The sequence below is a fragment of the Balaenoptera musculus genome, chromosome 12 (genome assembly GCF_009873245.2).
Source record: "Balaenoptera musculus isolate JJ_BM4_2016_0621 chromosome 12, mBalMus1.pri.v3, whole genome shotgun sequence".
Lineage (NCBI taxonomy): Eukaryota > Metazoa > Chordata > Mammalia > Artiodactyla > Balaenopteridae > Balaenoptera > Balaenoptera musculus.
The window spans coordinates 50,243,741-50,269,629 of NC_045796.1; the positions used below are offsets into that span (position 1 = coordinate 50,243,741).

General features: G+C 42.6%; 1 protein-coding gene across 1 annotated transcript in view; it reads left to right on the forward strand.

Annotated features, from left to right (window-relative positions):
• Nucleotides 1-25,889, forward strand: part of METTL24 (methyltransferase like 24) — a 122,389-nt gene that overhangs the window by 26,925 nt on the left and 69,575 nt on the right. The window contains exons 2-3 of the mRNA XM_036871091.1: nt 7,581-7,679; nt 22,312-22,451. Coding sequence (XP_036726986.1) covers nt 7,581-7,679; nt 22,312-22,451 — 239 coding nt within the window. The remainder of the gene's footprint in view (nt 1-7,580; nt 7,680-22,311; nt 22,452-25,889) is intronic.

Genomic DNA, 25,889 nt, shown 5'->3' on the forward strand with positions numbered 1-25,889 from the left:
TAATGGTTCAGATGCACGTGCAGATGCAAGTATCTAGGTATCTGGGGTGCGGAGGGGATTGTTTCTAGCATGCGCACGGATACCAAAATCTGTGGATGCTCAAGTCTGTTATACAATGGCGTACTACATTCGGCCCTCAGTATCCCCAGTGTTCCGCATCCACAGATACCGAGGGTTGACTGTATTATCTAGTCCCCTGCATTCCTGAACCTCTGGCTAGAAAGGCTAGACTTTAGTTACTCTTGCTCTGCTTGTGTTTTATGGCACCCTTCCCGTGACTATGTCCAAGTCCAAGGCCAAGCTGCCTGAGAAGAGAGAAAATACTCAGCAGGGTTTGGGGCCACAACCTCAGATCAGAGAAGAAACTTCCCTTTCCTCAGAGTTTTAGGTGCTTGCGGACGGACTCCTGCTGTGGCTTCCACCACTGCAGTGGGATTGCCTGGGAGTTGGGATGCTAGAATGAAGGAAAGGAAATGCAAGGAGAGGGGGAAATGGGGAAGCCCCCTGCTTTCTCTGAACATTAGGAGACCCCTTCCCTCCTTGAGCCTGAACTAGAGGGCTTCTCCTGGAGCTCTCGTCTGCAATGATGTCCACATCCAGTGTGCGGCTGCCCGAGTCGGGGCTTGAGGGGAATACCAGGAGAAAAACAGTGGTAACCTCACTGCTGGTTCCTGGTACTTTGAGTTCTGGTCTTCAATCTGCCTGCTAGTATTTACTTTTCAGATTCCTCAAATAGTTGCTCTCTGCATTCTGTCCAGGTTTTATTGCCGTATTCAGTGCCAGACACAGGGTGCGGGCGTGCTCATCCATGTTACCCAGAACTGAAACGGAGATTTTTTTTTTAATGAAATTTTTGCGTGGGGTACCTGAATTTTAAATGTCACAATAAAGTGTGTAACTGACCCCTGCTCTTTCCAAAGCAGGGCTGATTCTGAGAGAAAGTCCTGTTACATGAGACTGTGGGGAGAGACATGTGAGCTGCCACCCAGAGACTCTGGGAGCCCCTAATCCCACTCAAGCGAAGTCCTAGAAACCATGGTTATCTCAGGGCATTCCAGAAAGACAGTGGCTGGTGCTCATCTGGATTCATGCTCTTCCCAGGTACCATTTTGTGCCTCCGCCTCCCCCAACAACTCCCACAGCCCCCCTTCTCCTTCTAAAAAGGAGCAAACAATTTCCTTCAATCATTGTTTCCCGCCCACTGACAGATGCTCTTAATTAGCACAGAATTGCAGCAGAATTGCCAAATAAATAGATTTTGCTTGTTTTGAGTTTGTTTTTTTTTCTAGAAAGCTTAGGCTTCCCAAAATCAACTCATCACACAGGCTCAGCGTATTGTTTAGTTTGAGTCAAGGACTCACAACCTTGTTCTTTTCCACAGGCACAACCACAGCACAGAAAATCAATTGTTAGCCGTCTCTCCCAGCAGAAAATTGCTGGTTCTAAAACCTTTCAAGAGCTTACTAGCTGTGGGAATGCGCATTTGAGAGTATTGAAACATCGTAAAAATATCCCAGACACTCTACCAATTATCCATCACAATAAAGAAACTGATTATTTAAATCACTTGTCATACAATTTCATCCCCAAAGAACTGTAGCACTGAAACACAGAGGAATGGGACCATTAGACTCCTTTGGTTCTTATTTTAAAAGAAAGTAAAAAACATGCATGTATAAAACTTGCTTGTACAACTGATGGTGGAACTGTTGCTAATTGGACAATTTCTGTGTGGCCTGCATGAGGTCATTCATGGGTGTGGGGAAAACGGCCTCTGAAGAAGGAAGCTGTTGTTCCAAATTTCAAAGCAAAAAAGCTTTTGCACGAGGCAGAATCGATGATTCTCTTTTCAGGTCATGGGTGGCTCTGCTTTTATATATGTGTGTTTGTATATATATATATATATTTTTTAACGCAACCAGTTTTGCTTGGGGCTTATGGTCTTGAGTTAATATATTTCTGTTATATGCATACGTTGTAGGCTGGTAGGCAAAAGAGTATTTTAAAAGATTGCTTTATATTTTGCATTATCTTTTATTAGTAAAATCTTGGAATTCAGTTTCTTTGGCTTGAAAGAATCATTTTCTTTTTTCAAGAAACAAATTTGATGCTGAAGTCATAAATTATAAAAATATGTAAAAGCCTCACGGCTGTGCTTGCTGCCGTCTTTAGAGCCAGATCCATTATCTCTGTGCACCAACTTGGGCTGACTCAGCGATCACTTTTTACCCTTTGGGAAGAGATGCTCAGATGTCTGCAAAATAGCCCCCAAACAACATGAGTTAGTTGTGTATAGAATCCTTTGCTTAGTGTTAATTTTTGGAATTTTTTTCTGTATAATCAAAACATTTCCCCTCATTAGAAGAAACCAGTTCACTTTGCAACGCATGTTTCCTGGAGGAAGTGCCGGATGAATCCTTCACAGACGAAAGTGGGTGAGGGCAGCTGCCTTTCCTCAGAAACCTGGGACCCTGCCTTTCCTGGGATGGCTGTCTTTGCTGCGGGAGGCGCTCCTTTGAACGACTGGCCTGGTGGTTTAGGTAGGGGGCCGGACCACAGATTGCAAAGGAATTGGACAACACCCCCCCCCACCCCGCCCACTGCCCCTGCGGGGGCTCAGGAGCCTGGCCGCTTCTCTGTGGCAACGCATTGTGTATGCTCCATTTGACGTTTCAGCTCAAGCCTGCCGGGGACAGAGACCAGCCCCCAATGACCCCAGTGACTGTACCTCCACCACCTTCTGCTTAAGCTGCTCCTTTACCCAATTGAAGAGGAAGTGGGGGTGACAAAAGGGACTGGGAATCTACCTTCCCACCTCCTGGGAGTGATGGGGGTAGCCTTGTCCTGGCCACACGATATTTGGAGCACATGGCTAATAGTGGACCCTGGCATTTAGGGAACTGTTTGAGGGTAAAATCATAATGATAAAATCTTTTTAAAAGAAAAAGATGGGGTTTTTTGCCTTGTACTAGTAAACACCAACCATGGGTATTTTAAGGTGCTCAGAGAATTGTTTGTGGGATCTTTGAAGGACAAATATTGATGTGTGCACTAGAAAATTAAGACAAGTGATAATTGAAAGATATGATAAAAGCTAGTGGTTTCCTTGGGGAAATAATCACAAACTGCTGTCAGGCTGATGCCGATGAGAACATTACTTTATGTGAAATGTTTTTTAAACAGCTCAACCAAAGTATTAAGCCAGAGCACTTCTGAGGGCATCTGTCTGCTGTATATTTCTATTATATCCCCACCTGAGGCCCCTCAACTTAAGTTATTCACCGTTCCAGCTGTCGTGTTTAGCTTTGTCGTGGTCAACACTCAGTGAAACTGAGAAATATCAGATAGCAAGATGGAAACTGCTTGTGGATTCTTAAGATAATTATATAGTTTTGTCATGTTGAGTCACCGTATGGATTCACTGTTATTGATCTGTGACATTACTTTCGTGTGTTAGCCCAGGTTAAGTGCTTCTGCGGTTTTTAAGGTGTCTCTTTATTGAGAGTTTTGGGCTTCTCACATTGGAGACTGCTTCCTATAATCTACATTTGTATTTTCTGGTATTTATTTTGGAGTGGTACTTGGGTCCTTCATCTCTCCGTGACCCCATTGTGCCCTATAGAGATTTCAGTCAAAGCTATTGCAGAACTTCATTGCATTTATTGGTGTACACAGCTCTGTCCTATATTAAATTGTAACCCAGAGCCTGGCACGAGGCACAAATGGCCACTGAATGAATGAATGACTCCCTGGTCAAGTCTCAGTGCCTCTTTCCAAAGATGCTGTGCAGGAGACCTTCCACTTGCCTCTCCAGCACCACTCTCCATCCTGCTTCTCCTGCTCTGCACCCCAGTAGGCGGACCTATGGACCAACCACAGCCTCCCTCTTCTCTAGCTTATCCTTCGATTTGACAGTTAGGGTGGGTATGTAATAGGGCTGGATGTGATGGGATTGGCTGTGTTCTTCTATGAAACACCTTCTCCATGCAGTTTCCCTCTCTGGGTTCCACAAATTCCTCCCCCTCTTTGCTCCTTCAGGCTCAGGGTTTGAAAGGGCTCCCTGGTGCTACCAGCCACAGGTATTGCATTACTCCTTATTGGTTTCCTAAACTCTGCCTATACCTTTGTATTATAAATAGGCTCTCTATTAAATTCTTCCCACTGTATCCTGCTGGGACCTGGCCAATATTTCCCCAGTCACCCAGATGACAAAGTTGTTTGTAACCCAGATATCATAATCTGTGTCTCTTGCATTATTTCAAGTAAACACTCTCCTCTAGGCTGGTCTACAACCAAATTAGAATCAAATAGAGCAGGGGTCAGCAAACCACAGCCTTGCAGGCCCAATCCAGCCTGCCGGCTGTTTTTGTAAATGGAGTTTTATTGGAACACAGTCCTGACCATTTGTTTACTTACTGTCTTTGGCTGATTTTGAGCTACAGCAGGCGGTGAGGAATTGCAACAGAAACTGTATGGCCTGCAAAGCCTAAAATATTTGCTGTTTGACTTCTTATAGAAAAAGTTTACAGATCCCTGATTTAGAGGAAAACCATAATGTGGGAACTTTATCATTTTCATCAAGAGGCTCCTGGGCCAGGTGCCAGGGTACTTGTCAGGGTCCCACGACAATGATGTGGGGAGTTTTAAACCCCAGGGCTGGACAAGCTTGCATGCAGCATTGTGTTGCTGTGCTGACAGCAGCGGCAACCTGGGAAGACACTCTTTGTCGTTAGACGCAAAAGGAGCGTGACCAAGCAAAACTAAGAGGCGTTTGTACTAAAGTGTGTCTATAATTTATGATTTCATAATTAAGTAGTTTCCCAGAAAGAATGACTTTCCCTAACGTTTCAGCATTTCCCTGTCAAACTTATTTTGTATGTATCTGTCTCCCCCACCAGACTGTGAGCACCTCCCTGGAGCCTCCGGGTTTTATTCAAATGTGTGCCGACCAGTGCCTGGCACAGAGTGGCTGATGCTCAATAAGTATTGTTTGACTGAATGGTAATCAACAGCTAATTTAGAGAAGGAAAAAAGAAATAGGGGGTGGGAGCCATTAACTGGGAAGATATATTAATGTTCTCAGGCTCTCTCTGACTGGAGTCTCTTGCCTACTCAACCTTCACAGAACAGGAACAGCTATACGAAAAGCCTGTTTCCCAAAAAAAGGTGCCCCTCAGGGCAGACTGACTACATAATTTGCAGGGCTCAGCACAGAATAAGAATGTGGAGGCTCTTGTTAAAAAATTATTAAGAGTGTCAGCACTGAGCCAAACACAAGCCCTTCTAAGACTGTGCAGGTGGCATGCCCATGAAACTGTCCCTGCCTTAAGGATTGCTGAGGAAAAGACAGCCTGTGGGAAATTAGTGAGGCTTCTTTCAGTCCAGAGGACTGCAGGGCTCTCAGCCACCATAAGGCAGTGCAGACCTGAGAGCCACTAAGACTGTGGGCTCTCGGGACTTGGTGCAGAGATATGAGTCTCATAATGCCTAACCCGGAATAACGCTTTACCACTTACAAAGTGTCTGCATTTATCTCGCACCCTCATGCCAGAGTGTACTCTTCTTCCCCAAGCCCACACACTTGGCTTCACACTGACTAACCTGCTTGCCCCCCGCTCTTCCTTGCTTTCCGTTTAACCCCAAGTCACCTAGGCCACCCCATTTAGGGGCAAAAAAACCATAAAGGTACTAAAGTGCCTCAGGGCTAGCCTGTTTCGATGTTTCTTTGTGGGTGACAGACAGTTCTTGCCATAATACCTGTCTTAGGCTATTCTGGCTGCCATAACAAAATACCACAGACTGGCTGGCTTACAAACAACAGAAATTTATTGCTCACAGTTCTGGAGGCTGGACGTTCAAGATTGGTGTGCCAGCACGGTGGGGTTCTGGTAAGGGCCCTCTTCTGGGCTGCAGATGGCTGACTTCTCTCTGTGTCCTCACATGATGTTAGGGCCTAGGGAGCTATGAGGGGTCTCTTTTAAAAGAGCACTAATTCCATTCATGAAGCCTCCACCCTCATGACGTGAGCACCTCCCAAAAGTCCTACCCCCTAACATCATCACACCGGGCATTAGGATTTCAACATAGGAATTTGGGGTGGGAGACACATGCTCAGACCATTGCAATACCTGACTGGAGAACAATGTGTGTACATGAACAGTCCCTTTATTTTGTCCCCAGAACCCTCCCCTGCCCCTTTCCTCACCTTAAAATGGGGTTTAGGGGCCCATCTTAACCACTCTGCAGGAACCCCTGTGCCCAGACCCCCAGAGTCTTTCCTGACACCAGATGTTCACCCTGCCAGCTGCTGGGTGCTGGGGCTTCTCCCTGCCCAGGCCCCTGCCCTTCCTCATCATACACTCTGGGCAGTACTCTGCCCTTGGGATCACAGTGAGCCTCTGGAGGTTTCCAGGTGGTGACAACTATAGGTGGGGAACTTGAGCTCTAGCAAGGATTTTATGACTGGTGCTTCCTTTTGACTGGAGGGGTCCCCATTTTTTTTTTTTTTTAAATGAATTAAATGTTACCAGCTCTGTTTTTTTAAAGATTGATTGATTGATTGATTGATTGATTGCTATGTTGGGTCTTCGTTTCTGTGCTAGGGCTTTCTCTAGTTGCGGCAAGTGGGGGCCACTCTTCATCGCGGTGTGCGGGCCTCTCACTATCGCGGCCTCTCCTGTTGCGGAGCACAGGCTCCAGACGCGCAGGCTCAGTAGTTGTGGTGCACGGGCTTAGTCGCTCTGCGGTATGTGGGATCCTCCCAGACCAGGGCGCGAACCCGTGTCCCCTGCATTAGCAGGCAGATTCTCAACCACTGCGCCACCAGGGAAGCCCCGGGTCCCCATTTTTGATTCTTCTGGATCACCACTACTTTCCCCCAACCCTTCATCCACTCTACCCTTGCTGTAAACGGGGGCTTAGGGTTCTCATCCCCCTGCTCCTGGGAGGCCCCCATGTCCTCTGCTGAAAGCTGGAGGCTGTCCCACAGTGCTAGAAGGCCACCCTTGCCAGCCGTGGTAGTGCCAGCTCCAGGGACTGTTGGCAGGTGCATGGTCCAGACGACAGGTGCACTGAGGTCTAGAACTCTGGGTGCCCCCCCCCTTGCTCGGGGGGAAGGTGCCCAAGCGCCCTGAGGATTTAGGCATTATGGGACCATGACAACAAAACTGGCCCCTAGGAGGCACCTATTTCTGAAGCTCTAAGCCTTGGAAACCATAGTAGGCAGGGGAGGATTTCTCCACAACGGGGAGTGGCTCCGGGTAATACAAAGCCGCAGCTGAGAGAGCCTGACGGGATCGAGTGGAGTTTGCCTTTGATCAGAAGATCGAGACAGACATCCCCTCTAGCTTTTGCAGTCTCCTGCTTAATCTGGTAGCTGGGCTTTCTCAGGCCTCATTTGTCTCCCTGTGATTGATGTGGCCTTAACTATAGCAGCTCCGAACCAACTCCCTGCCGCAAAGTGCAGCCGTGTTTGTTTTGCAGGCGGCTAGTAGTCTTGCCTCGCTGATGCTCTGCATCCTTCCCACCCCCATCCCAAGCTCCTGATACCTTACACACTGACCTATGTTTTCTCCTTACAGGGTCCCCGGTGGCATATAGATCTCCAGCCTTGGGCAGGTCCTGCTCGGTCCCTGGATGAAGAAGCCTTGAGGTTCCTGAGATACATCAGCACCATTCAGGTTGTGTTTCAGGCACAAGTGGTTATGGAGACTCTGTAAAAGATGCTAATTGCACCCTTAAAAAAATTTTTTTTATTTATTTATTTTTGGCTGCGTCGGGTCTTAGTTGCGGCGCACAGGCTTCTCTCTAGTTGTGGTGCATGGGCTCTGTAGTTGTGGCGCACGGGCTTAGTTGCCCCACGGCATGTGGGATCTTAGTTCCCCGACCAGGGGTTGGACCCGCGTCCCCTGCATTGGAAGGCAGATTCTTAACCATTGGACCACCAGGGAAGTCCCGCTAATTACCCCCTTTTAAAGAAGGCTGGGGAGTTTCTCAGTGCCTCCTGATAGGGACTTGATAGAGTTTCTGAGGCCTTGCTGCTTAAATATATTCACTCGCTTAGAGGCATATAATAGATGCCTTCCATCTGCTTCGGCATCTTATCCCTTCCAGGAGTATCGTCACCCTGAGATGTTTTAATGATTCATCCCGATGTGTTTTAAAGATCCACTTTAGAAAATTGTTTTGGAAAACCATGTGAAGCGACAGATTCGTGCCCATGAGTAGGCAGTCCAGTGTGTCACAAACCAAAACCGTCATCTGGAGGTTCAAATTCCATTTTGTATTTGGAGAAGTCTGCCTTTTCGCTTTTCTGCCACAGAAGCTTGGCAGACAGGGATTCGTTAGGCCAGAGAGTAAAGGAGGCTTTGCAGGCAGTAGGAAGAGAAGCTTACTGAATCCGAAGACTCTCTGTTCTTAGGGCACTTTAAATCATTACTGAGCACTGGCCTTCATTAGTGACTTAACACATTGTGGCAGCTCCTGCCCGGGCGACCCGAGCAGGCAGAGACCCTCCATTAAGGAGAGTCTATGGCTCTTGACACATTAATCAGGAGGTTCCATTCTCAAGTAGCCTGATCCTGAGGAAAGAGAGACAGAAAAGAAAATCAAGGCCCGAGGGAAAGTTCGCCCTGAGCTGAGAGGTGCTAGTAAATTAGAAACTCACACTGCCTGTGAAGCTGCAGCTGGGGAGGCTGCACTGTGGAGCTGGTATGGCACTGGGGGTCCCTGGGTCTTTTGATCTCCCTTCGGCCCACTCGCTCTTGGCATCCCACTTCCCCTCCCAAACCTCACTGGTGGCCAAGCCCGTTTTTCATCCATGGGAGAGCATATATTTCTGGAATTTTAGAAGGCTAGTTTAGCGGTAAAAGAAAGTCCCATTTCTCATATGATGCAGTCAGACAACCAGGAATTTTAGTATTTGTCACCTAGACATGGAAGTAAAAGCTTGTTGAATTCATCATGAGTAATGGGATGATAAATTGGTCCCTGTGCTTTACATAATTTCATCTTATTTTGCTGCTGCAAATTAATTTGGTGGACTTAGACAATTAAAATACTGAAATTTTAATTTTATAGTTTGGTTTTACACAAGGAATAAGAAGCTGGATCTCTTAACTGTGACTTTAAGAAGCCCTTAAAAGCCCTAGAGAAAAATGAGAGGTGTTAAATTTATGAGTTGAATTTGAGAATTGTGAGCTTCACCTCCCAGTATAAATTGACCACATGAAAGCCTCTAAATTCTATTTTATATGTATTTCAGGTTAATGTTCTGTAACTTATAAAAGGCATTTTAACTTAGAAGAAGCTCTTGAGGCATGAAAGTGTTATTTCAAGCCCCTCTTGGAGTTTTCCTATTAGTTATGGGCTGAGAGGGAAAAAATTCTTTAAAAAAAGCATCCTGTGAGGTAGTTTAATGTTGTGACCCTGGGCAGTTTATTTTGCTTGTTTGGCTCTGGCTGTTCTGATCTTGAAAACGAAGAGATTGTATCAAATTATTTCTAAGGTCCCTCCCAGCTCCGTGAGCCTGTACTTTGTTAAGACTAGTGTAGAATTGTTATTAACCAAGTATTACTGAGCATCTACTATGTGCCAGGAACATAGGCCTTGGGAATACAGTCTCTGCCCTCAGGTGGCTAACAAACTAGTTGGGAAGGTAGATAAATGGACATATAATTATTATTCAGCTTGATGAGTATAATAATAGAGATTTGGTTGTTAAAGCTCGCTAGAAGACTTTTCATCTTCTAGAAAGAACAAGATAAAGTTCTAGACCTCACAATTGTTTTGTAATCAGAGGTCATTTTACCCAGTTAAAGTCCTGTACTTTTGTGTGCTTCCGAGTCACTAGACCATCAGGTGGGAGCTCATCAGAGATGACACTAACTGGTTTAATCAGAATCCTACTGACCAGTGCTCCCTCCCCCTCTCTATGTAATGCAGAGTTTTTGGCTGCTCTGGGAGCTTATGCCTCATTTAGAACTCATCTTGACAATGAAAGCCTACAAAGCTGGCAGAATATTAGAGTCACTATTACCTAAAATTTTCATAGTTAGCAGTAGAGTCATAATGGGCAAGGGAAAAAAAAAACCCTCTGTAGGTACTTAAGCAAATCCCACCTCCATCCTCTTACACTGCTTTAATATATATATATATATATATATATTTCCCTCAAATCCGTGTTCAAGCTTGTACAGCAAGGCCTAGCATTTGATATGTTTATCAGTTGATTTATTCATTCCTCAATTCAGCAGGCATTTGTTGAGTACCTGCTCTGTGGATGATGCTGTGCTAGGCACTGGCTGGGATGTCAAACCTGAATTAAATACCCCCCCACAGTGGTGAACGGCTAGGATGCAAGAGAACTGTGTGTCCTCTAACAGGGTGGACAGATGGGGTGGGTAAACTTCCCCAAGCCAAAGGAGCCTGGGAACAGAAGCACAGAGCAAGGTATTTGGGTAGAGTGGGCATAACATCAAGCTCAGTTTTACTAGGTATTGTTTTCTAATGTGAAAAGCCATGGTTACATCTCTGAGTTCTGGAGTAGACGATACACTGCTGCTAACAAGAAACAGTTAAATCATAAACCCAGTGCTGTGTTCTAAAGGAAGGCTCCAGATCCAGCTTTTTATGGCAACCCCCGAACCATATGCCTTCAGGAAGCATGGCTTGCAGTACAAAATTAATCTAAGCAACAGTTGCTGTTTTAAAAAGAAAAAATACGTTTTAAAGTCAGTCTATCTATCTGTCTATCTACCTATCTACCTATCTATCTATCTATCTATCTATCTATCTATCTAATCATCTACCCATCTAACTGATTGTAAGAATGACATAAGAACCTACGGATCTAGAGATTCAGATTTTACAAATTTATAACAATAGTTTCTATTATATTTACTGCTACACACACATGCACACACACACAAACTGGGATAAAAGCAACAAAAATACAACTCTTTCCTTGATATTTTACCTTTCAAAATAATGTATTTCATTAACATACAGTTTGATTATTGAAGCAATTCTTGCCAAGTCCCCAAAATTTAAGGGCTCCCTTTGCCAGATTCTACTTATGGGTTGGCAGAAATGCTATTCAGGCTTTTGGGATACAAAATGAAAGGAAAATAAATTAGATCCCTTCAAGTTAAATAACTAAAAAGCATTTCAGAAAACATTTTTTCCTGGAGTCTGTTTTCCTTTGTCCAGGCTTAATTCTGTTTATATGGCTAAAATGACAAGGGGAATTAGAGAGAGGGAGAAAAAAACCCATAATTACCTGAGTTAGAGCTTAGCTAGGAGTTACTGCCCTCGCTGATTTTGCTCACAAGAGAGTTCATTGAAGCCTTGGCCATAAATCTTAACAAGAAAGTTTGAAAAATCAATATTTAATTAATTTTTAGGAGCTGAATTTTACTGAGTCCTTACTCCTAGTTGTTTTCAAAAGCTAATGTCTATAAATGAGATGGTTAATAAATGGTTAAAATGGAAAAACTTCTGTGTTCTATTTTTGAGCTAGGAGAGGAAAGGGGAACATTAGCAGAGATTGAATGGAAAAGAATGTTTTTCCAATAGGGATATCTGTGCAAGACAAAGTCTGTGGAAGAAGAAGAAATGCTTAAAGTGTTAACTTTAATAGAATAAAACTCCACTCCTCAAGATTTAGTGGAGGAGCAGCTGAACCACAAAGCCGTGAATCTTTTTTTTTTTTTTAACATCTTTATTGGAGTATAATTGCTTTACAATGGTGTGTTAGTTTCTGCTTTATAACAAAGTGAATCAGTTATACATATACATATGTTCCCATATCTCTTCCCTCTTGCGTCTCCCTCCCTCCCACCCTCCCTATCCCACCCCTCTAGGTGGTCACAAAGCACCAAGCTGGTCTCCCTGTGCTATGCGGCTGCTTCCCACTAGCTATCTATTTTACGTTTGGTAGTGTATATATGTCCATGCCACTCTCTCACTTTGTCACAGCTTACCCTTCCCCCTCCCCATATCCTCAAGTCCATTCTCTAGTAGGTCTGTGTCTTTATTCCCGTCTCGCCCCTAGGTTCTTCATGACCTTTTTTTTTTCTGTATATATATTCTATATTCCATATATATGTGTTAGCATACTGTATTTGTTTTTCTCTTTCTGACTTACTTCACTCTGTATGACAAACTCTAGGTCCATCCGCCTCACTGCAAATAACTCAATTTCGTTTCTTTTTATGGCTGAGTAATATTCCATTGTATATATGTGCCACATCTTCTTTATCCATTCATCTGTTGATGGACACTTAGGCTGCTTCCATGTCCTGGCTACTGTAAATAGAGCTGCAATGAACGTTTTGGTACATGACTCTTTTTGAATTATGGTTTTCTCAGGGTATATGCCCAGTAGTGGGATTGCTGGGTCGTATGGTAGTTCTATTTTTAATTTTTTAAGGAACCTCCATACTGTTCTCCATAGTGGCTGTATCAATTTACATTCCCACCAACAGTGCAAGAGTGTTCCCTTTTCTCCACACCCTCTCCAGCATTTATTGTTTGTAGATTTTTTGATGATGGCCATTCTGACAGGTGTTAGATGATATCTCATTGTAGTTTTGATTTGCATTTCTCTAATGATTAATGATGTTGAGCATTCTTTCATGTGTTTGTTGGCAATCTGTATATCTTCTTTGGAGAAATGTCTATTTAGGTCTTCTGCCCATTTTTGGATTGGGTTGTTTGTTTTTTTGAGATTGAGCTGCATGAGCTGCTTGTAAATTTTGGAGATTAATCCTTTGTCAGTTGCTTCATTTGCAAATATTTTCTCCCATTCTGAGGGTTGTCTTTTCGTCTTGTTTATGGTTTCCTTTGCTGTGCAAAAGCTTTTAAGTTTCATTAGGTCCCATTTGTTTATTTTTGGTTTTTTTTCCATTTCTCTAGGAGGTGGGTCAAAAAGGATCTTGCTGTGATTTATGTCATAGAGTGTTCTGCCTATGTTTTCCTCTAAGAGTTTTATAGTGTCTGGCCTTACATTTAGGTCTTTAATCCATTTTGAGTTTATTTTTGTGTATGGTGTTAGGGAGTGTTCTAATTTCATACTTTTACATGTACCTCTCCAGTTTTCCCAGCACCACTTATTGAAGAGGCTGTCTTTTCTCCACTGTATATGCTTGCCTCCTTTATCAAAGATAAGGTGACCATATGTGTGTGGGTTTATCTCTGGGCTTTCTATCCTGTTCCATTGATCTATATTTCTGTTTTTGTGCCAGTACCATACTGTCTTGATGACTGTAGCTTTGTAGTATAGTCTGAAATCAGGGAGCCTGATTCCCTCCAGCTCCATTTTTCGTTCTCAAGATTGCTTTGGCTATTTGGGGTCTTTTGTGTTTCCATACAAATTGTGAAATTTTTTGTTCTAGTTCTGTGAAAAATGCCAGTGGTAGTTTGATAGGGATTGCATTAAATCTGTAGATTGCTTTGGGTAGTAGAGTCATTTTCACAATGTTGATTCTTCCAATCCAAGAACATGGTATATCTCTCCATCTATTTGTATCATCTTTAATTTCTTTCATCAGTGTCTTATAATTTTCTGCATACAGGTCTTTTGTCTCCTTAGGTAGGTTTATTCCTAGATATTTTATTCTTTTTGTTGCAAAAGTAAATGGGAGTGTTGTCTTAATTTCTCTTTCAGATTTTTCATCAGTAGTGTATAGGGATGCAAGAGATTTCTGTGCATTAATTCTGTATCCTGCTACTTTACCAGATTCATTGATTAGCTCTAGTAGTTTTCTGGTGGCATCATTAGGATTCTCTATGTATAGTATCATGTCATCTGCAAACAGTGACAGCTTTACTTCTTCTTTTCCAATTTGGATTCCTTTTATTTATTTTTCTTCTCTGATTGCTGTGGCTAAAACTTCCAAAACTATGTTGAATAATAGTGGTGAGAATGAGCAGCCTTGTCTTGTTCCTGATCTTAGTGGAAATGGTTTCAGTTTTTCACCATTGAGGACGATGTTGGCTGTGGGTTTTTCATATATGGCCTTTATTACGTTGAGGAAAGTTCCCTCTGTGCCTACTTTGTGGAGGGTTTTTATCATAAATGGGTGTTGAATTTTGTCGAAAGCTTTCTCTGCAGTGATTGAGATGATCATATGGTTTTTATTCTTCAATTTGTTAATATGGTGTATCACATTGATTGATTTGCTTATATTGAAGAATCCTTGCATTCCTGGAATAAACCCCACTTGATCATGGTGTATGATCCTTTTAACGTGCTGTTGGATTCTGTTTGCTAGTATTTTGTTGAGGATTTTTGCATCTATGTTCATCAGGGATATTGGCCTGTCGTTTTCTTTCTTTGTGACATCTTTGTCTGGTTTTGGGGTGATCAGGGTGATGGTGGCCTCGTAGAATGAGTTTGGGAGTGTTCCTCCCTCTGCTATATTTTGGAAGAGTTTGAGAAGGATAGGTGTAAGCTCTTCTCTAAATGTTTGATAGAATTCGCCTATGAAGCCATCTGGTCCTGGGCTTTTGATTGTAGGAAGATTTTTAATCACAGTTTCAATTTCAGTGCTTGTGATTGGTCTGTTCACATTTTCTATTTCTTCCTGGTTCAGTCTCGGCAGGTTGTGCATTTCTAAGAATTTGTCCATTTCTTCCAGGTTGTCCATTTTATTGACGTATAGTTGCTTGTAGTAATCTTTCATGATCCTTTGTATTTCTGCAGTGTCAGTTGTTACTTCTCCTTTTTCATTTCTAATTCTATTGATTTGAGTCTTCTCCCTTTTTTTCTTGATGAGTCTGGCTAATGGCTTATCAATTTTGTTTATCTTCTCAAAGAACCAGCTTTTAGTTTTATTGATCTTTGCTATCGTTTCCTTCATTTCTTTTTCATTTATTTCTGATCTGATCTTTCTGATATCTTTCCTTTTGGTAACTTTGGGGTTTTTTTGTTCTTCTTTCTCTAATTGATTTAGGTGCAAGGTTAGGTTGTTTCTTTGAGATGTTTCCTGTTTCTTAAGGTAGGATTGTATTGCTATAAACTTCCCTCTTAGAACTGCTTTTGCTGCATCCCTTAGGTTTTGGGTCGTCGTTTCCCCATTGTCATTTGTTTCTAGGTATTTTTTGATTTCCTCTTTGATTTCTTCCGTGATCACTTGGTTATTAAGTAGTGTATTGTTTAGCCTCCATGTGTTTGTATTTTTTACAGATCTTTTCCTGTAATTGATATCTAGTCTCATAGCATTGTGGTCGGAAAAGATACTTGATATGATTTCAATTTTCTTAAATTTACCAAGGCTTGATTTGTGACCCAAGATATGATCTATCCTGGAGAATGTTCCATGAGCACTTGAGAAGAATGTGTATTCTGTTGTTTTTGGATGGAATGTCCTATAAATATCAATTAAGTGCATCTTGTTTAATGTATCATTTAGAGCTTGTGTTTCCTTATTTATTTTCATTTTGGATGATCTGTCCATTGGTGAAAGTGGGGTGTTAAAGTCCCCTACTATGATTGTGTTACTGTCTATTTCCCCTTTTATGGCTGTTAGTATTTGCCTTATGTATTGAGGTGATCCTATGTTGGGTGCATAAATATTTACAATTGTTATATCTTCTTCTTGGATTGATCCCTTGATCATTATGTAGTGTCCTTCTTTGTTTCTTGTAATAGTCTTTATTTTAAAGTCTATTTTGTCTGATATGAGAATTGCTACTCCAGCTTTCTTTTGATTTCCATTTGCATGGAATATCTTTTTCCATCCCCTCACTTTCAGTCTGTATGTGTCCCTAGGTCTGAAGTGGGTCTCTTGTAGATAGCATATATACGGGTCTTGTTTTTGTATCCATTCAGCCAGTCTGTGTCTTTTGTTGGGAGCATTTAATCCATTTACATTTAAGGTAATTATCGATATGTATGTTCCTATTCCCATTTTCTTGATTGTTTGGGGTTTGTTATTGTAGGTCTTTTCCTTCTTTTGTGTTTCCTGCCTAGAGAAGTTCCTTTAGCATTTGTTGTAAAGCTGGTTTGTTGGTGCTGAACTCTCTCAGATTTTGCTTGTCTGTAAAGGTTTTAATTTCTCCATCACATCTGAATGAGATCCTTGCTGGGTAGAGTAACCTTGGTTGTAGGTTTTTCTCCTTCATGACTTTAAGTATATCCTGCCACTCCCTTCTGGCTTGCAGAGTTTCTGCTGAAAGATCAGATGTTAACCTTATGGGGATTCCCTTGTGTGTTATTTGTTGTTTTTCCCTTGCTGCTTTTAATATGTTTTCTTTATATTTGATTTTTGACAGTTTGATTAATATGTGTCTTGGTGTGTTTCTCCTTGGATTTATCCTGTATAGGACTCTCTGTGCTTCCAGGACTTGATTAACTATTTCCTTTCCCATATTAGGGAAGTTTTCAACTATAATCTCTTCAAATATTTTCTCAGTCCCTTTCTTTTTCTCTTCTTCTTCTGGGTCCCCTATCATTCGAATGTTGGTGCGTTTAATGTTGTCCCAGAGGTCTCTGAGACTGTCCTAAGTTCTTTCTTTCTTTTTTCTTTATTCTGCTCTGCAGTAGTTATTTCCACTATTTTCTCTTCCAGGTCACTTATCCATTCTTCTGCCTCAGTTATTCTGCTATTGATCTCTTCTAGAGAATTTTTAATTTCATTTATTGTGTTGTTCATCATTGTTTGTTTGCTCTTTAGTTCTTCTAGGTCCTTGTTAAACGTTTCTTGTATTTTCTCTATTCTATTTCCAAGATTTTGGATCATCTTTACTATCATTATTCTGAATTTTTCAGGTAGACTGCCTATTTCCTCTTCATTTATTAGGTCTGGTGGGTTTTTACCTTGCTCCTTCATCTGCTGTGTGTTTTTCTGTCTTCTCATTTTGCTTAACTTACTGTGTTTGGGGTTTCCTTTTCGCAGGCTGCAGGTTCGTGGTTCCCGTTGTTTTTGGTGTCTGTTCCCAGTGGCTGAGGTTGGTTCAGTGGGTTGTGTAGGCTTCCTGGTGGAGGGGACTAGTGCCTGTGTTCTGGTGGATGAGGTTGGATCTTGTCTTTCTGGTGGGCAGGTCCACGTCTGGTGGTGTGTTTTGGGGTGTCTGTGGCCTTATTATGATTTTAGGCAGCCTCTCTGCTGATGGATGGGGCTGTGTTCCTGTCTTGCTAGTTGTTTGGCATAGGGTGTCCAGCACTGTAGCTTGCTGGTCGTTGAGTGAAGCTGGGTCTTGGCACTGAGATGGAGATCTCTGGGAGATTTTCGCCATTTGATATTACGTGGAGCTGGGAGGTCTCTTGTGGACCAGCGTCCTGAAGTTGGCTCTCCCACCTCAGAGGCACAGCACTGACTCCTGGCTGGAGCACCAATAGCCTTTCATCCACACGGCTCAGAATAAAAGGGAGAGAAAATAGAAAGAAAGAGGATAAAATAAAATAAAGTAAAATAAAATAAAATAAAGTTATTAAAATAAAAAATAATTATTAAGAAAAAAATTTTTTAAAGTGAAAAAAAAATCCAAAAAAAGGATGGACAGAACCCTAGGACAAATGGTGAAAGCAAAGCTATACAGACAAAATCACACACAGAAGCATACACATACACACTCACAAAAAGGGAAAAATATATAAATATCATTGCTCCCAAAGTCCAGCTACTCAATTTGGGATGATTTGTTGTCTATTCAGGTATTCCACAGATGCAGGGTACATCAAGTTGATTGTGGAGCTTTAATCTGCTGCTCCTGAGGCTGCTGGGAGAAATTTCCCTTTCTCTTCTTTGTTTGCACAGCTCCCGGGGTTCAGCTTTGGATTTGGCCCTGCCTCTGCGTGTAGGTTGCCTGAGGGCATCTGTTCTTCGCTCAGACAGGATGGGGTTAAAGGAGCAGCTGCTTCGGGGGCTCTTGCTCACTCAGGCCGCGGGGAGGGAGGGGTACGGATGCGGGGCGAGCCTGCAGCGGCCGAGGCCGGTGTGACGTTGCACCAGCCTGAGGCGTGCAGTGCGTTCTCCCGGGGAAGTTGTCCCTGGATCACGGGACCCTGGCAGTGGCGGGCTGCACAGGCTCCCAGGAGGGGAGGTGTGGATAGTGACCTGTGCTGCACACAGGCTTCTTGGTGGCAGCAGCAGCAGCCTTAGCATCTCATGCCCGTCTCTGGGGTCCGTGCTGATAGCCACGGCTCGCGCGCGTCTCTGGAGCTGCTTTAAACGGCGCTCTGAATCCCCTCTCCTTGTGCACCAGGAAACAAAGAGGCCAGAAATAGTCTCTTGCCTGTTTGGCAGTTCCAGACTTTTTCCCGGACTCCCTCCCGGCCAGCTGTGGCGCACTAGCCCCTTCAGGCTGTGTTCACGCCGCCAACCCCAGTCCTCTCCCTGGGATCCGCCCTCCGAAGCCCGAGCCTCAGCTCCCAGGCCCCGCCCGCCCCGGCGGGTGAGCAGACAAGCCTCTTGGGCTGGTGAGTGGTGGTCGGCACTGATCCTCTGTACGGGAATCTCTCCGCTTTGCCGTCTTCATCCATGTTGCTGCGCTCTCCTCCATGGCTCTGAAGCTTCCCCCCTCCGCCACCTGCAGTCTCAGCCCGCGAAGGGGCTTCCTAGTGTGTGGAAACCTTTCCTCCACAGCTCCCTCCCACTGGTGCAGGTCCCATCCGTGTTCTTTTGTCTCTGTTTTGTCTTTTTCCTTTTGCCCTACCCAGGTACGTGGGGAGTTTCTTGCCTTTTGGGAGGTCTGAGGTCTTCTGCCAGCGTTCAGTAGGTGTTCTGTAGGAGTTATTCCACATGTAGATGTGTTTCTGATGTATTTGTGGGGAGGAAGGTGATCTCCGTGTCTTACTCTTCCGTCATCTTGAAGCTCCTCTCCAGCCCTGAATCTTGACCATTAATACTTGCTGGACTCTTGGGGGCCTCTGGCTAATTGTAGGGGCTGCCTCTCTGGCCCTTTGTTAGGGGTGAGGTTGAAGAGGCTGCTGTTTTCAGTTGAAAGCTCTGGCCCAGGTGTAGCCTCTTCCCTTAATTTGCTAAGGCACAGGTGAGGCCAGGCTGGAACATTTCAGTGGGACTTTACAAAAGGCTTCCAGGAAACTCACAGGACCACCTGCGTAACAATCACCTGGGGGAGCTTATTAAAATGCATGTTCACATGCATCGGCCTCAAAGATTCTGATTTTATAGAATGGAGTGGGGCTCAAGAATTTGCATTTTTAAGTACTCCCGCATCCATCAGAATGTAGGTGGGCCACACCTTGAGAAACACAATGGGAGAGGCTAGAGTAAGGTTTAAATGTTGTTGGGAGGGTACTATGAACAAGTACCTGCGAATGTCCATCTCCTGATCTGTCTTCTGGGGGCTCTTAGGGAGAGTACATACAAAGAAACAATAGCAAAACATCATACCATTTTAATAAATAAATCATCATACCACTTTAATAAAAATACCCCCAGGAAGCTGCCCTAGAACAAAAGGTTCAGGCTTAGGAGATCCAGGCACGTCTTTGGGGCCCACCAAACTGTCCAGGCTTAACTAACTGCCTGCAGGAGCCAGGGCGTGGAACCAAGTTCCAGTGAACGTTGAAGGCATCGTAATCTACGTACTAGTGAAAACCAGCCAGATGAACATTGAGCTTTGACTAATTAGATTAGCAGCTTCTCCTTTGGGTGGGTGAGTGGAAGCAAGAAGTGCGCAGGCAGAGGCATAATTCCCGTTTATTTGTGGGAGAATCGTAGGAAATGAATTATACAAATTAACATGTTGATGGATCCAGTTAATAAGTGTGTTCTGTACTAGTTGCTTGAGAGAAGATTCAATTCCATTTTCCATTATCATTTTTTTCTTTAAACCGTGGTTGTGGATAGAGAAGTATTGAGAGAAAGATACTGGGTTGAAGATATTGACAGAAATTAATCAATAGTGAATCTGAGAAAGAAATGGAAAATTTTATTCAGGCCAAACTGAGGATTATAACCTGAGAGATGGTTTCTCAGCTCTGAGGACTATTCTGAGGAGGTTAGGGGGGAGGTTAGTAGATATTTGATTTTGACAAAGGGGTCCGTTCAATCAAGCACGCATCTTGGTAGAAAGTTACTATTAATAGCAAGGAACAGGTATCTTAGTTAATAGTTTTAGCGCCTTTCTAAGTATGGGCAGATGCAAGAAACAGGATTCATACATTTTCCCCTGAAAATATCTAACTATCTGAAGGCCTATTCTGCCAGTTTTTCCAGAGCACAGAATGTCTCATCCTGATTTTTGCCCTGAATTCCTTTCAGGGTGTATTGTAGGTCAGTGACTGCAGTGGCTAATGAGATTCTTGTAGAACTAGGTGGTGAGCAACATTCTTTATTCTACAATCCCCTCCCTTTTGGTCTTAATTTTGACCAAGGTTTGGGAGGCATTTCATGATCAATTTGTCTCACAGCACTAGGAATGCTCATTCCCAGCTCAGTCAAGGATTTCATTGATAGGCTACTTAATGTGCTATTACTGGACTTGGCCCTGTTAACTATAGTCAAAAGCCTCTGGACCATCTGTCTTTCTAGTCTGTTATGGTCTAGGAAATGCTTGCTCTTGTTGCTTCTCATATCCAGAGTTACACTATTACAATCTTTGATCTTATAGGACTATATATTTGGTCAATTGTTTCAAGTCATCTAATCATCATTAATTTTATTGAAGACTCCATCACACATATGGTAGTACTACAAGAAACAATTATCTTGCAAAATAGGCAGACTACAAGTAATATAGCTAGTAACGTTAATAAGGTCCTAAGTAAGTATTTAAGCTAAGAATTTCCATTAGTTGAGGCCCAGTATCTCCCCAGGTCATCTGACCCAGTCTGTTCTGCACCAGTCTCTATCTTTAAGGGGAAAGATGTATTGGCATTGTACATAAAGTTCACCAAAGATGTCTGCACATACAAGGCAAGTGGTGGGTTATAAAATTTCATGTTTAAATTTTTCTTGCCTTAAAATGTGAGTTTTTATTTCATCAAAAGAAAAGAACAGTTAACTATTTAGGATTTCACTTTTTAAGCTTTCCTATAAAATGTCCAGATTCTAGCAGAAGGCTCTCTCTCAGTCACTGATAGATAGTGCTAGGATGATTTTGCCAGGCCAGCCCTAGATTACAGCAAGAATAAGGGAGATGCTGGCTCCACGTAATATGCTCTTTTCAGATTAACATTTTGGAAAATCAGTTAAATAAAAGGATTGGGCAAGTCTAGAGTACCTTCTTAAGAAGAAAATTGTCCTGTTATGTTTTCCAATGCATTAAAGCAATGAACCTCAAAACCTCCTTTGCATCTGGAGTGGTCTGTTGTCTGTGATGTGACAGCAAGAGCTGCTGCATGATTCATGGAGCATCATGATGACTATGAGAGTTTTGAGGGATTAGGCGGAAATACTGTTGCTCAGTAAGATAAATACCTTGGCCACAGAACTTGTTTTCTTTGGTTCCAACAGCCTCAGTTGTGCACACTGTGCCAGCCTCAAACACAAGTCAGAATTCCTCACTAAGTATGTTTACTTAATGTGCATTTGAAATTAGAGACTGGCTTCCTTCCACTTTACTTAGATACATGTTCCTTTTGGTTTTCTTATCTAATTTTGATGGATGAGTTAAGAGAGGTGCTTTGGCTAGGTCTGGAAAACCTCCTTCCTGGCTGGGGCTCTTGCCCTTTCCCCCCAGGAGGAATTTCAATGGACCAGTGTATCACAGAGGGTACTGTCTTGTTAGTAGGGATTATGCATTAGTCTCACTTGACCCCAAGCTGTTTACCTTGGTTAACACATGCTTGGTCGGACCATGGTGGCCCGACCTTATGTGCCTGAGATAAAGAGTAGATAATCTTGTATCCTTCGAAGATCTATGCTCTTGGTCATATCTCACAACTTCTAATAGGAATGCTGTGGGTAACAGGCCTCTGTGGTTTGGGAGCACTGTTCTCCATGTCTGGAATGCCCTTCTTGGTCTCAGCCTCTTAGTCAACTTCTGTTCCTCCTCCAAGACTAACACACCTCTGCAGAGCTTTCCTGACTTTTCCTCCCTGCCTTCCTTGCTCCTGATTTGTTCTCCCCTGTATACTCTGTGCACAAGGCTATAGCAGTTCTTAACTTCCCTTCAAACCTGCCTCTAGTCTCCATGAGGTTACTTATAATCTAGTATTTGGAATTCCTCCAAACATTTTACCGCAGTCTTGTGATTCCCTGGGGAGGGGAGTAGTTAGCAGTGGAGAAGGACATAACTCTCCCGTTACGGTTTTCAGGGACTGGGAAAGCAGTTAAGTCTCTACCTACCATCTATCACCCAGTGCTTTAAATTATTCACATTGATTTCCAATCCTTACAGATTGCGTGTGATCACGTGAGCACAGACAGCCTGGCTACTGACTCCAGCCCTTCAAAAAAGCCCTGGTCTGTCTGTCTTGATGACAGGTTTGGCTTAGCTCATCAAATTCGCAACAAGCAGTGCCGCCTCTATTCTTTAGGGTAAGTACATTTTACAGCAGAAAACAAAAAATGTTCCTGCAGGCAGCCAAGGCTTTTTCAGCAACACAAATTATGAATGGTTGCAGGGTATACGGGTGCTATGCTTCTTCTTCTGCCATCATTTCAGACTCATCTGTCTGTTATGTAACTGTGGGCACTTGCAGAGCACCAGTGGCCAGGGCCACTGTGTCTCCCATTCTGTTGGTAGTAAGTTGGCAACTTCCATTTTCAGCATGATGATGATCCTCTTGGTGAAGCCAATGATTCTCAGCTAGAATTAGAGCATTCTTATTAGAAACAGAAAAGTATTAAGAATGCACCTAGAAAAAAAAAGGACAGTGAGTATATTAGAAATTTTATACTCAGTTATGATGAGTGACCCAAGACAAATGGCCACTGTTGGATTTTTATGTTTTATGTTTATTTTATGTTTAATGCCAATGGTAAATCTGTGTGTACTTTTACACTGAAAAAAGAAAGAAGAGGGAACTCCTATGAAAATAATGAGATTTTGTCAAAACTGTGGGAAATATTGATATTCAGTTATTCAGGCTGAAAATGACCTAAATGTATGCATAGATATAGAGAGCTTTTTGTAAAAGGGTGAATATAAAATAATGAGATTATATAAAAAATATACGAAATGCATCAGTATTCATATAAACAGTCCTGAGAATTTGCAAATTATATATATCTCCAAAAAAAGGCAGGAGAGGGTTATTTTTGTTTGGAATACCCTGTTGCATCGACTCTAGAAGCTGTCTGGTTAGGTTCTCAGGCAAGATCCCTGGAGTCCTTTACAAAATACTGGGGACCCTCACAAGTGTCCTCTGCTTGTTCCTCACCGATAGGCTTCATCTCCTCTATGATTTACATTCAGGCTCATGAGTGACAACTGCCACCCAGAATCCTAGATGATAAGGGTTCAGAGCTGACCTTTGGGTGCTGTGGAGACCCACCAAAAGGTGCTAACGCATAGAGGATCACGACCGATGTCAAACTTCACCAAACAAGGATTCTTAGAGTCATTGTGGATTAAAACAAAAGCAAAAACAACAAGTTTGAAATAAGTTTCAGGATAATGGAGACATTCTTCTATGGGTTAAATGAAGAGCCATGGTATATATCAGTGGAGCGTGGTAAACAGTAGGCACTAAATACATATTTGCTACATAAAGATTGCTTGAGGTAAGAAGACTAAAGAGGGAAGCTGGTTCTGCTGTGATTTAAACTAGGAGCCTGAAGATTAGGAAATGAGTTGCTCAGCCAGTTGATTAGAACAGAGCTCTTTTTTCTGGGAGCCTACCAGCTATGATGCAAGATTGGATAAAGAATGGGAACTTGTGACAGTCGAGTTTATTTTATATCATATTAACAATGTATGAAAGTAGGTCATAAAAATAATTGCATAGTACTACATGCAAATTAGAGATCTCAGCTTAGTCCTATTTTCTTGCTCCAAACTGCCTTTATGTTTTGGTTAATATTTTACACCCCGGAATAATTTCATTTAAAGCATACAACTGTGTAAAACAAAACTGCGAAAGCTTTTTTGGGGGAAATTTTTCACGTTCCTTTTTGCTTTCCTTATACTTCAGAGCCATTAGATGAAGTGGTTCTGCTGTGAGATTTCAGATTATTACATGTAAAAAAGGGAGTTTCTTATTTTCATGTAAATGTTCACTATTCAAACTCAACTTTGTAAAGAGCAGATAGGAGCAGTTGAATCCCACTGGGAAAAGAAATGAATAGATTTTAAGTGCCAACATTTGATTTAAAACCTAACAATGCTTAATTGAAAACTGGAAATTAAAGAAAATATTTCTTATGTCCTAAAAAAGGATGCTTTGGATTGTGGATGTTTATGTTGATTGTCCTGTTACTCAGGATTCACCTGAGAATCTTCTCAGGTGAATTGCTTGCTTCAGGGGCAGGTAAATAGCCAACTGACAACACCTCAATTGATGCTGAGGGAAGAAGTGGTGGTCCTGAGGTGCAAGCATTTAGGCATGTTGGGATAGCTGTGAGATAGGTGGGGAGGGCAGGTGGCAGGTGGGTCACGGGGCGCCCACATCCAGGCAGTATGTGCTACAAACCTCAGGGCTGTGGCAGCCATTCCTATCCTGAGCATAATGAATGAAGCTGCAACGGGGGGTGGGGGGGTGGTGGCCTTCTGGGGGTGAGAGGAAGAAGGGATCTGAGGACATACTGATCAGAAAGCAGAGGCTGAATGCCCTCCTTCTGATCCATGTCCTACCTTTCTTCCACTCCCAAGAACTGAAGCAGCCATCACCTCTACCTTCTCTCTGATGTCTGAAATTTCTTTACTAAGAATCAAAGCTTTTTATTCTGCAGTTAATGTAAAAGACATTTTTCTAGGAGAGTATACTCTGAGTAAAGTTCAGTTGAAAATTTAAAGAAGATCCTTTTTAGTTTTGAAAAGGGGAAGAATAGACCAATTAAGATAGGGGAAGGCACTGAAAAGGAAGGTTATGTTACGGAGAAGGGGAAAGAGAAGAGATGTGACGAGAGGCTGCAGGCTCACATGATAATATTGTCTACTGCACGACTTCAGATGGGGCCTGCCCTGAAAGTCTTCTTGTGTGTGAGGTGGAGGGGTGATGGTGGGGAGATGGGGTGGGGATGAGGGTGGTAGCTGAAGTGAATTGGGAAAATCACCTTTTTATCCTTCATGTCAAAGATTATATTTCAGGGGTAGGAGTGGGGATAGAAGAGAAAACTTGAGAAGGGATAATACATAGGTAAATCTTTTTCATCTCTCCTTTAGTTCTCTGACATGTTAATACCATTTGGTTTGAAGACAGATTCTCAATGTGAGACAGAAGAAAATTTGATACATGATACATGGTTAGGCAACAAGAGCCAATATCAGATAGGCAGAAAATCTGGGACTTCTGGTTGCCCTGAGCATTTCAAGAGGAATGAATGAGCTCCAGAGCCAAAATTTTTATCTTTTAATAGTTTAATTAGCACAGCAGGAGCTCATATTCTGTATGAATGAGGAATCAGAAAATCAGGGACCCAAGGACCCTTTTTAGACAATTTTTTTCCTAATCACTCTCCCCATGAAATTTTAGTACTATAGATACACCGTATATCTGTTTATGTAACATATGTATTATCTATGCTTTAGACATAAAAACAAGAAGATTTTTTTTGGCCCTCAAGAATCAATTTTTGCCCCCTTAGGTGTGATATCATGCCTGTTAAGAATATATTTTAGATGAAGTCTTGTCATTTTATGCAATGTTATTTAATAAAAATTAATAATTATAAAATATTTTAATCCACTATTCAATGTCATTTATGCTTTGGAAAACCTATTTCTCCTTCTCTAGTAGTTGGCAGTTTACAGATCTAGATAATTATTTGGCCAGATTCTCTGGTTCCTGCTGGGATGAGGAATGGGTGACTGAA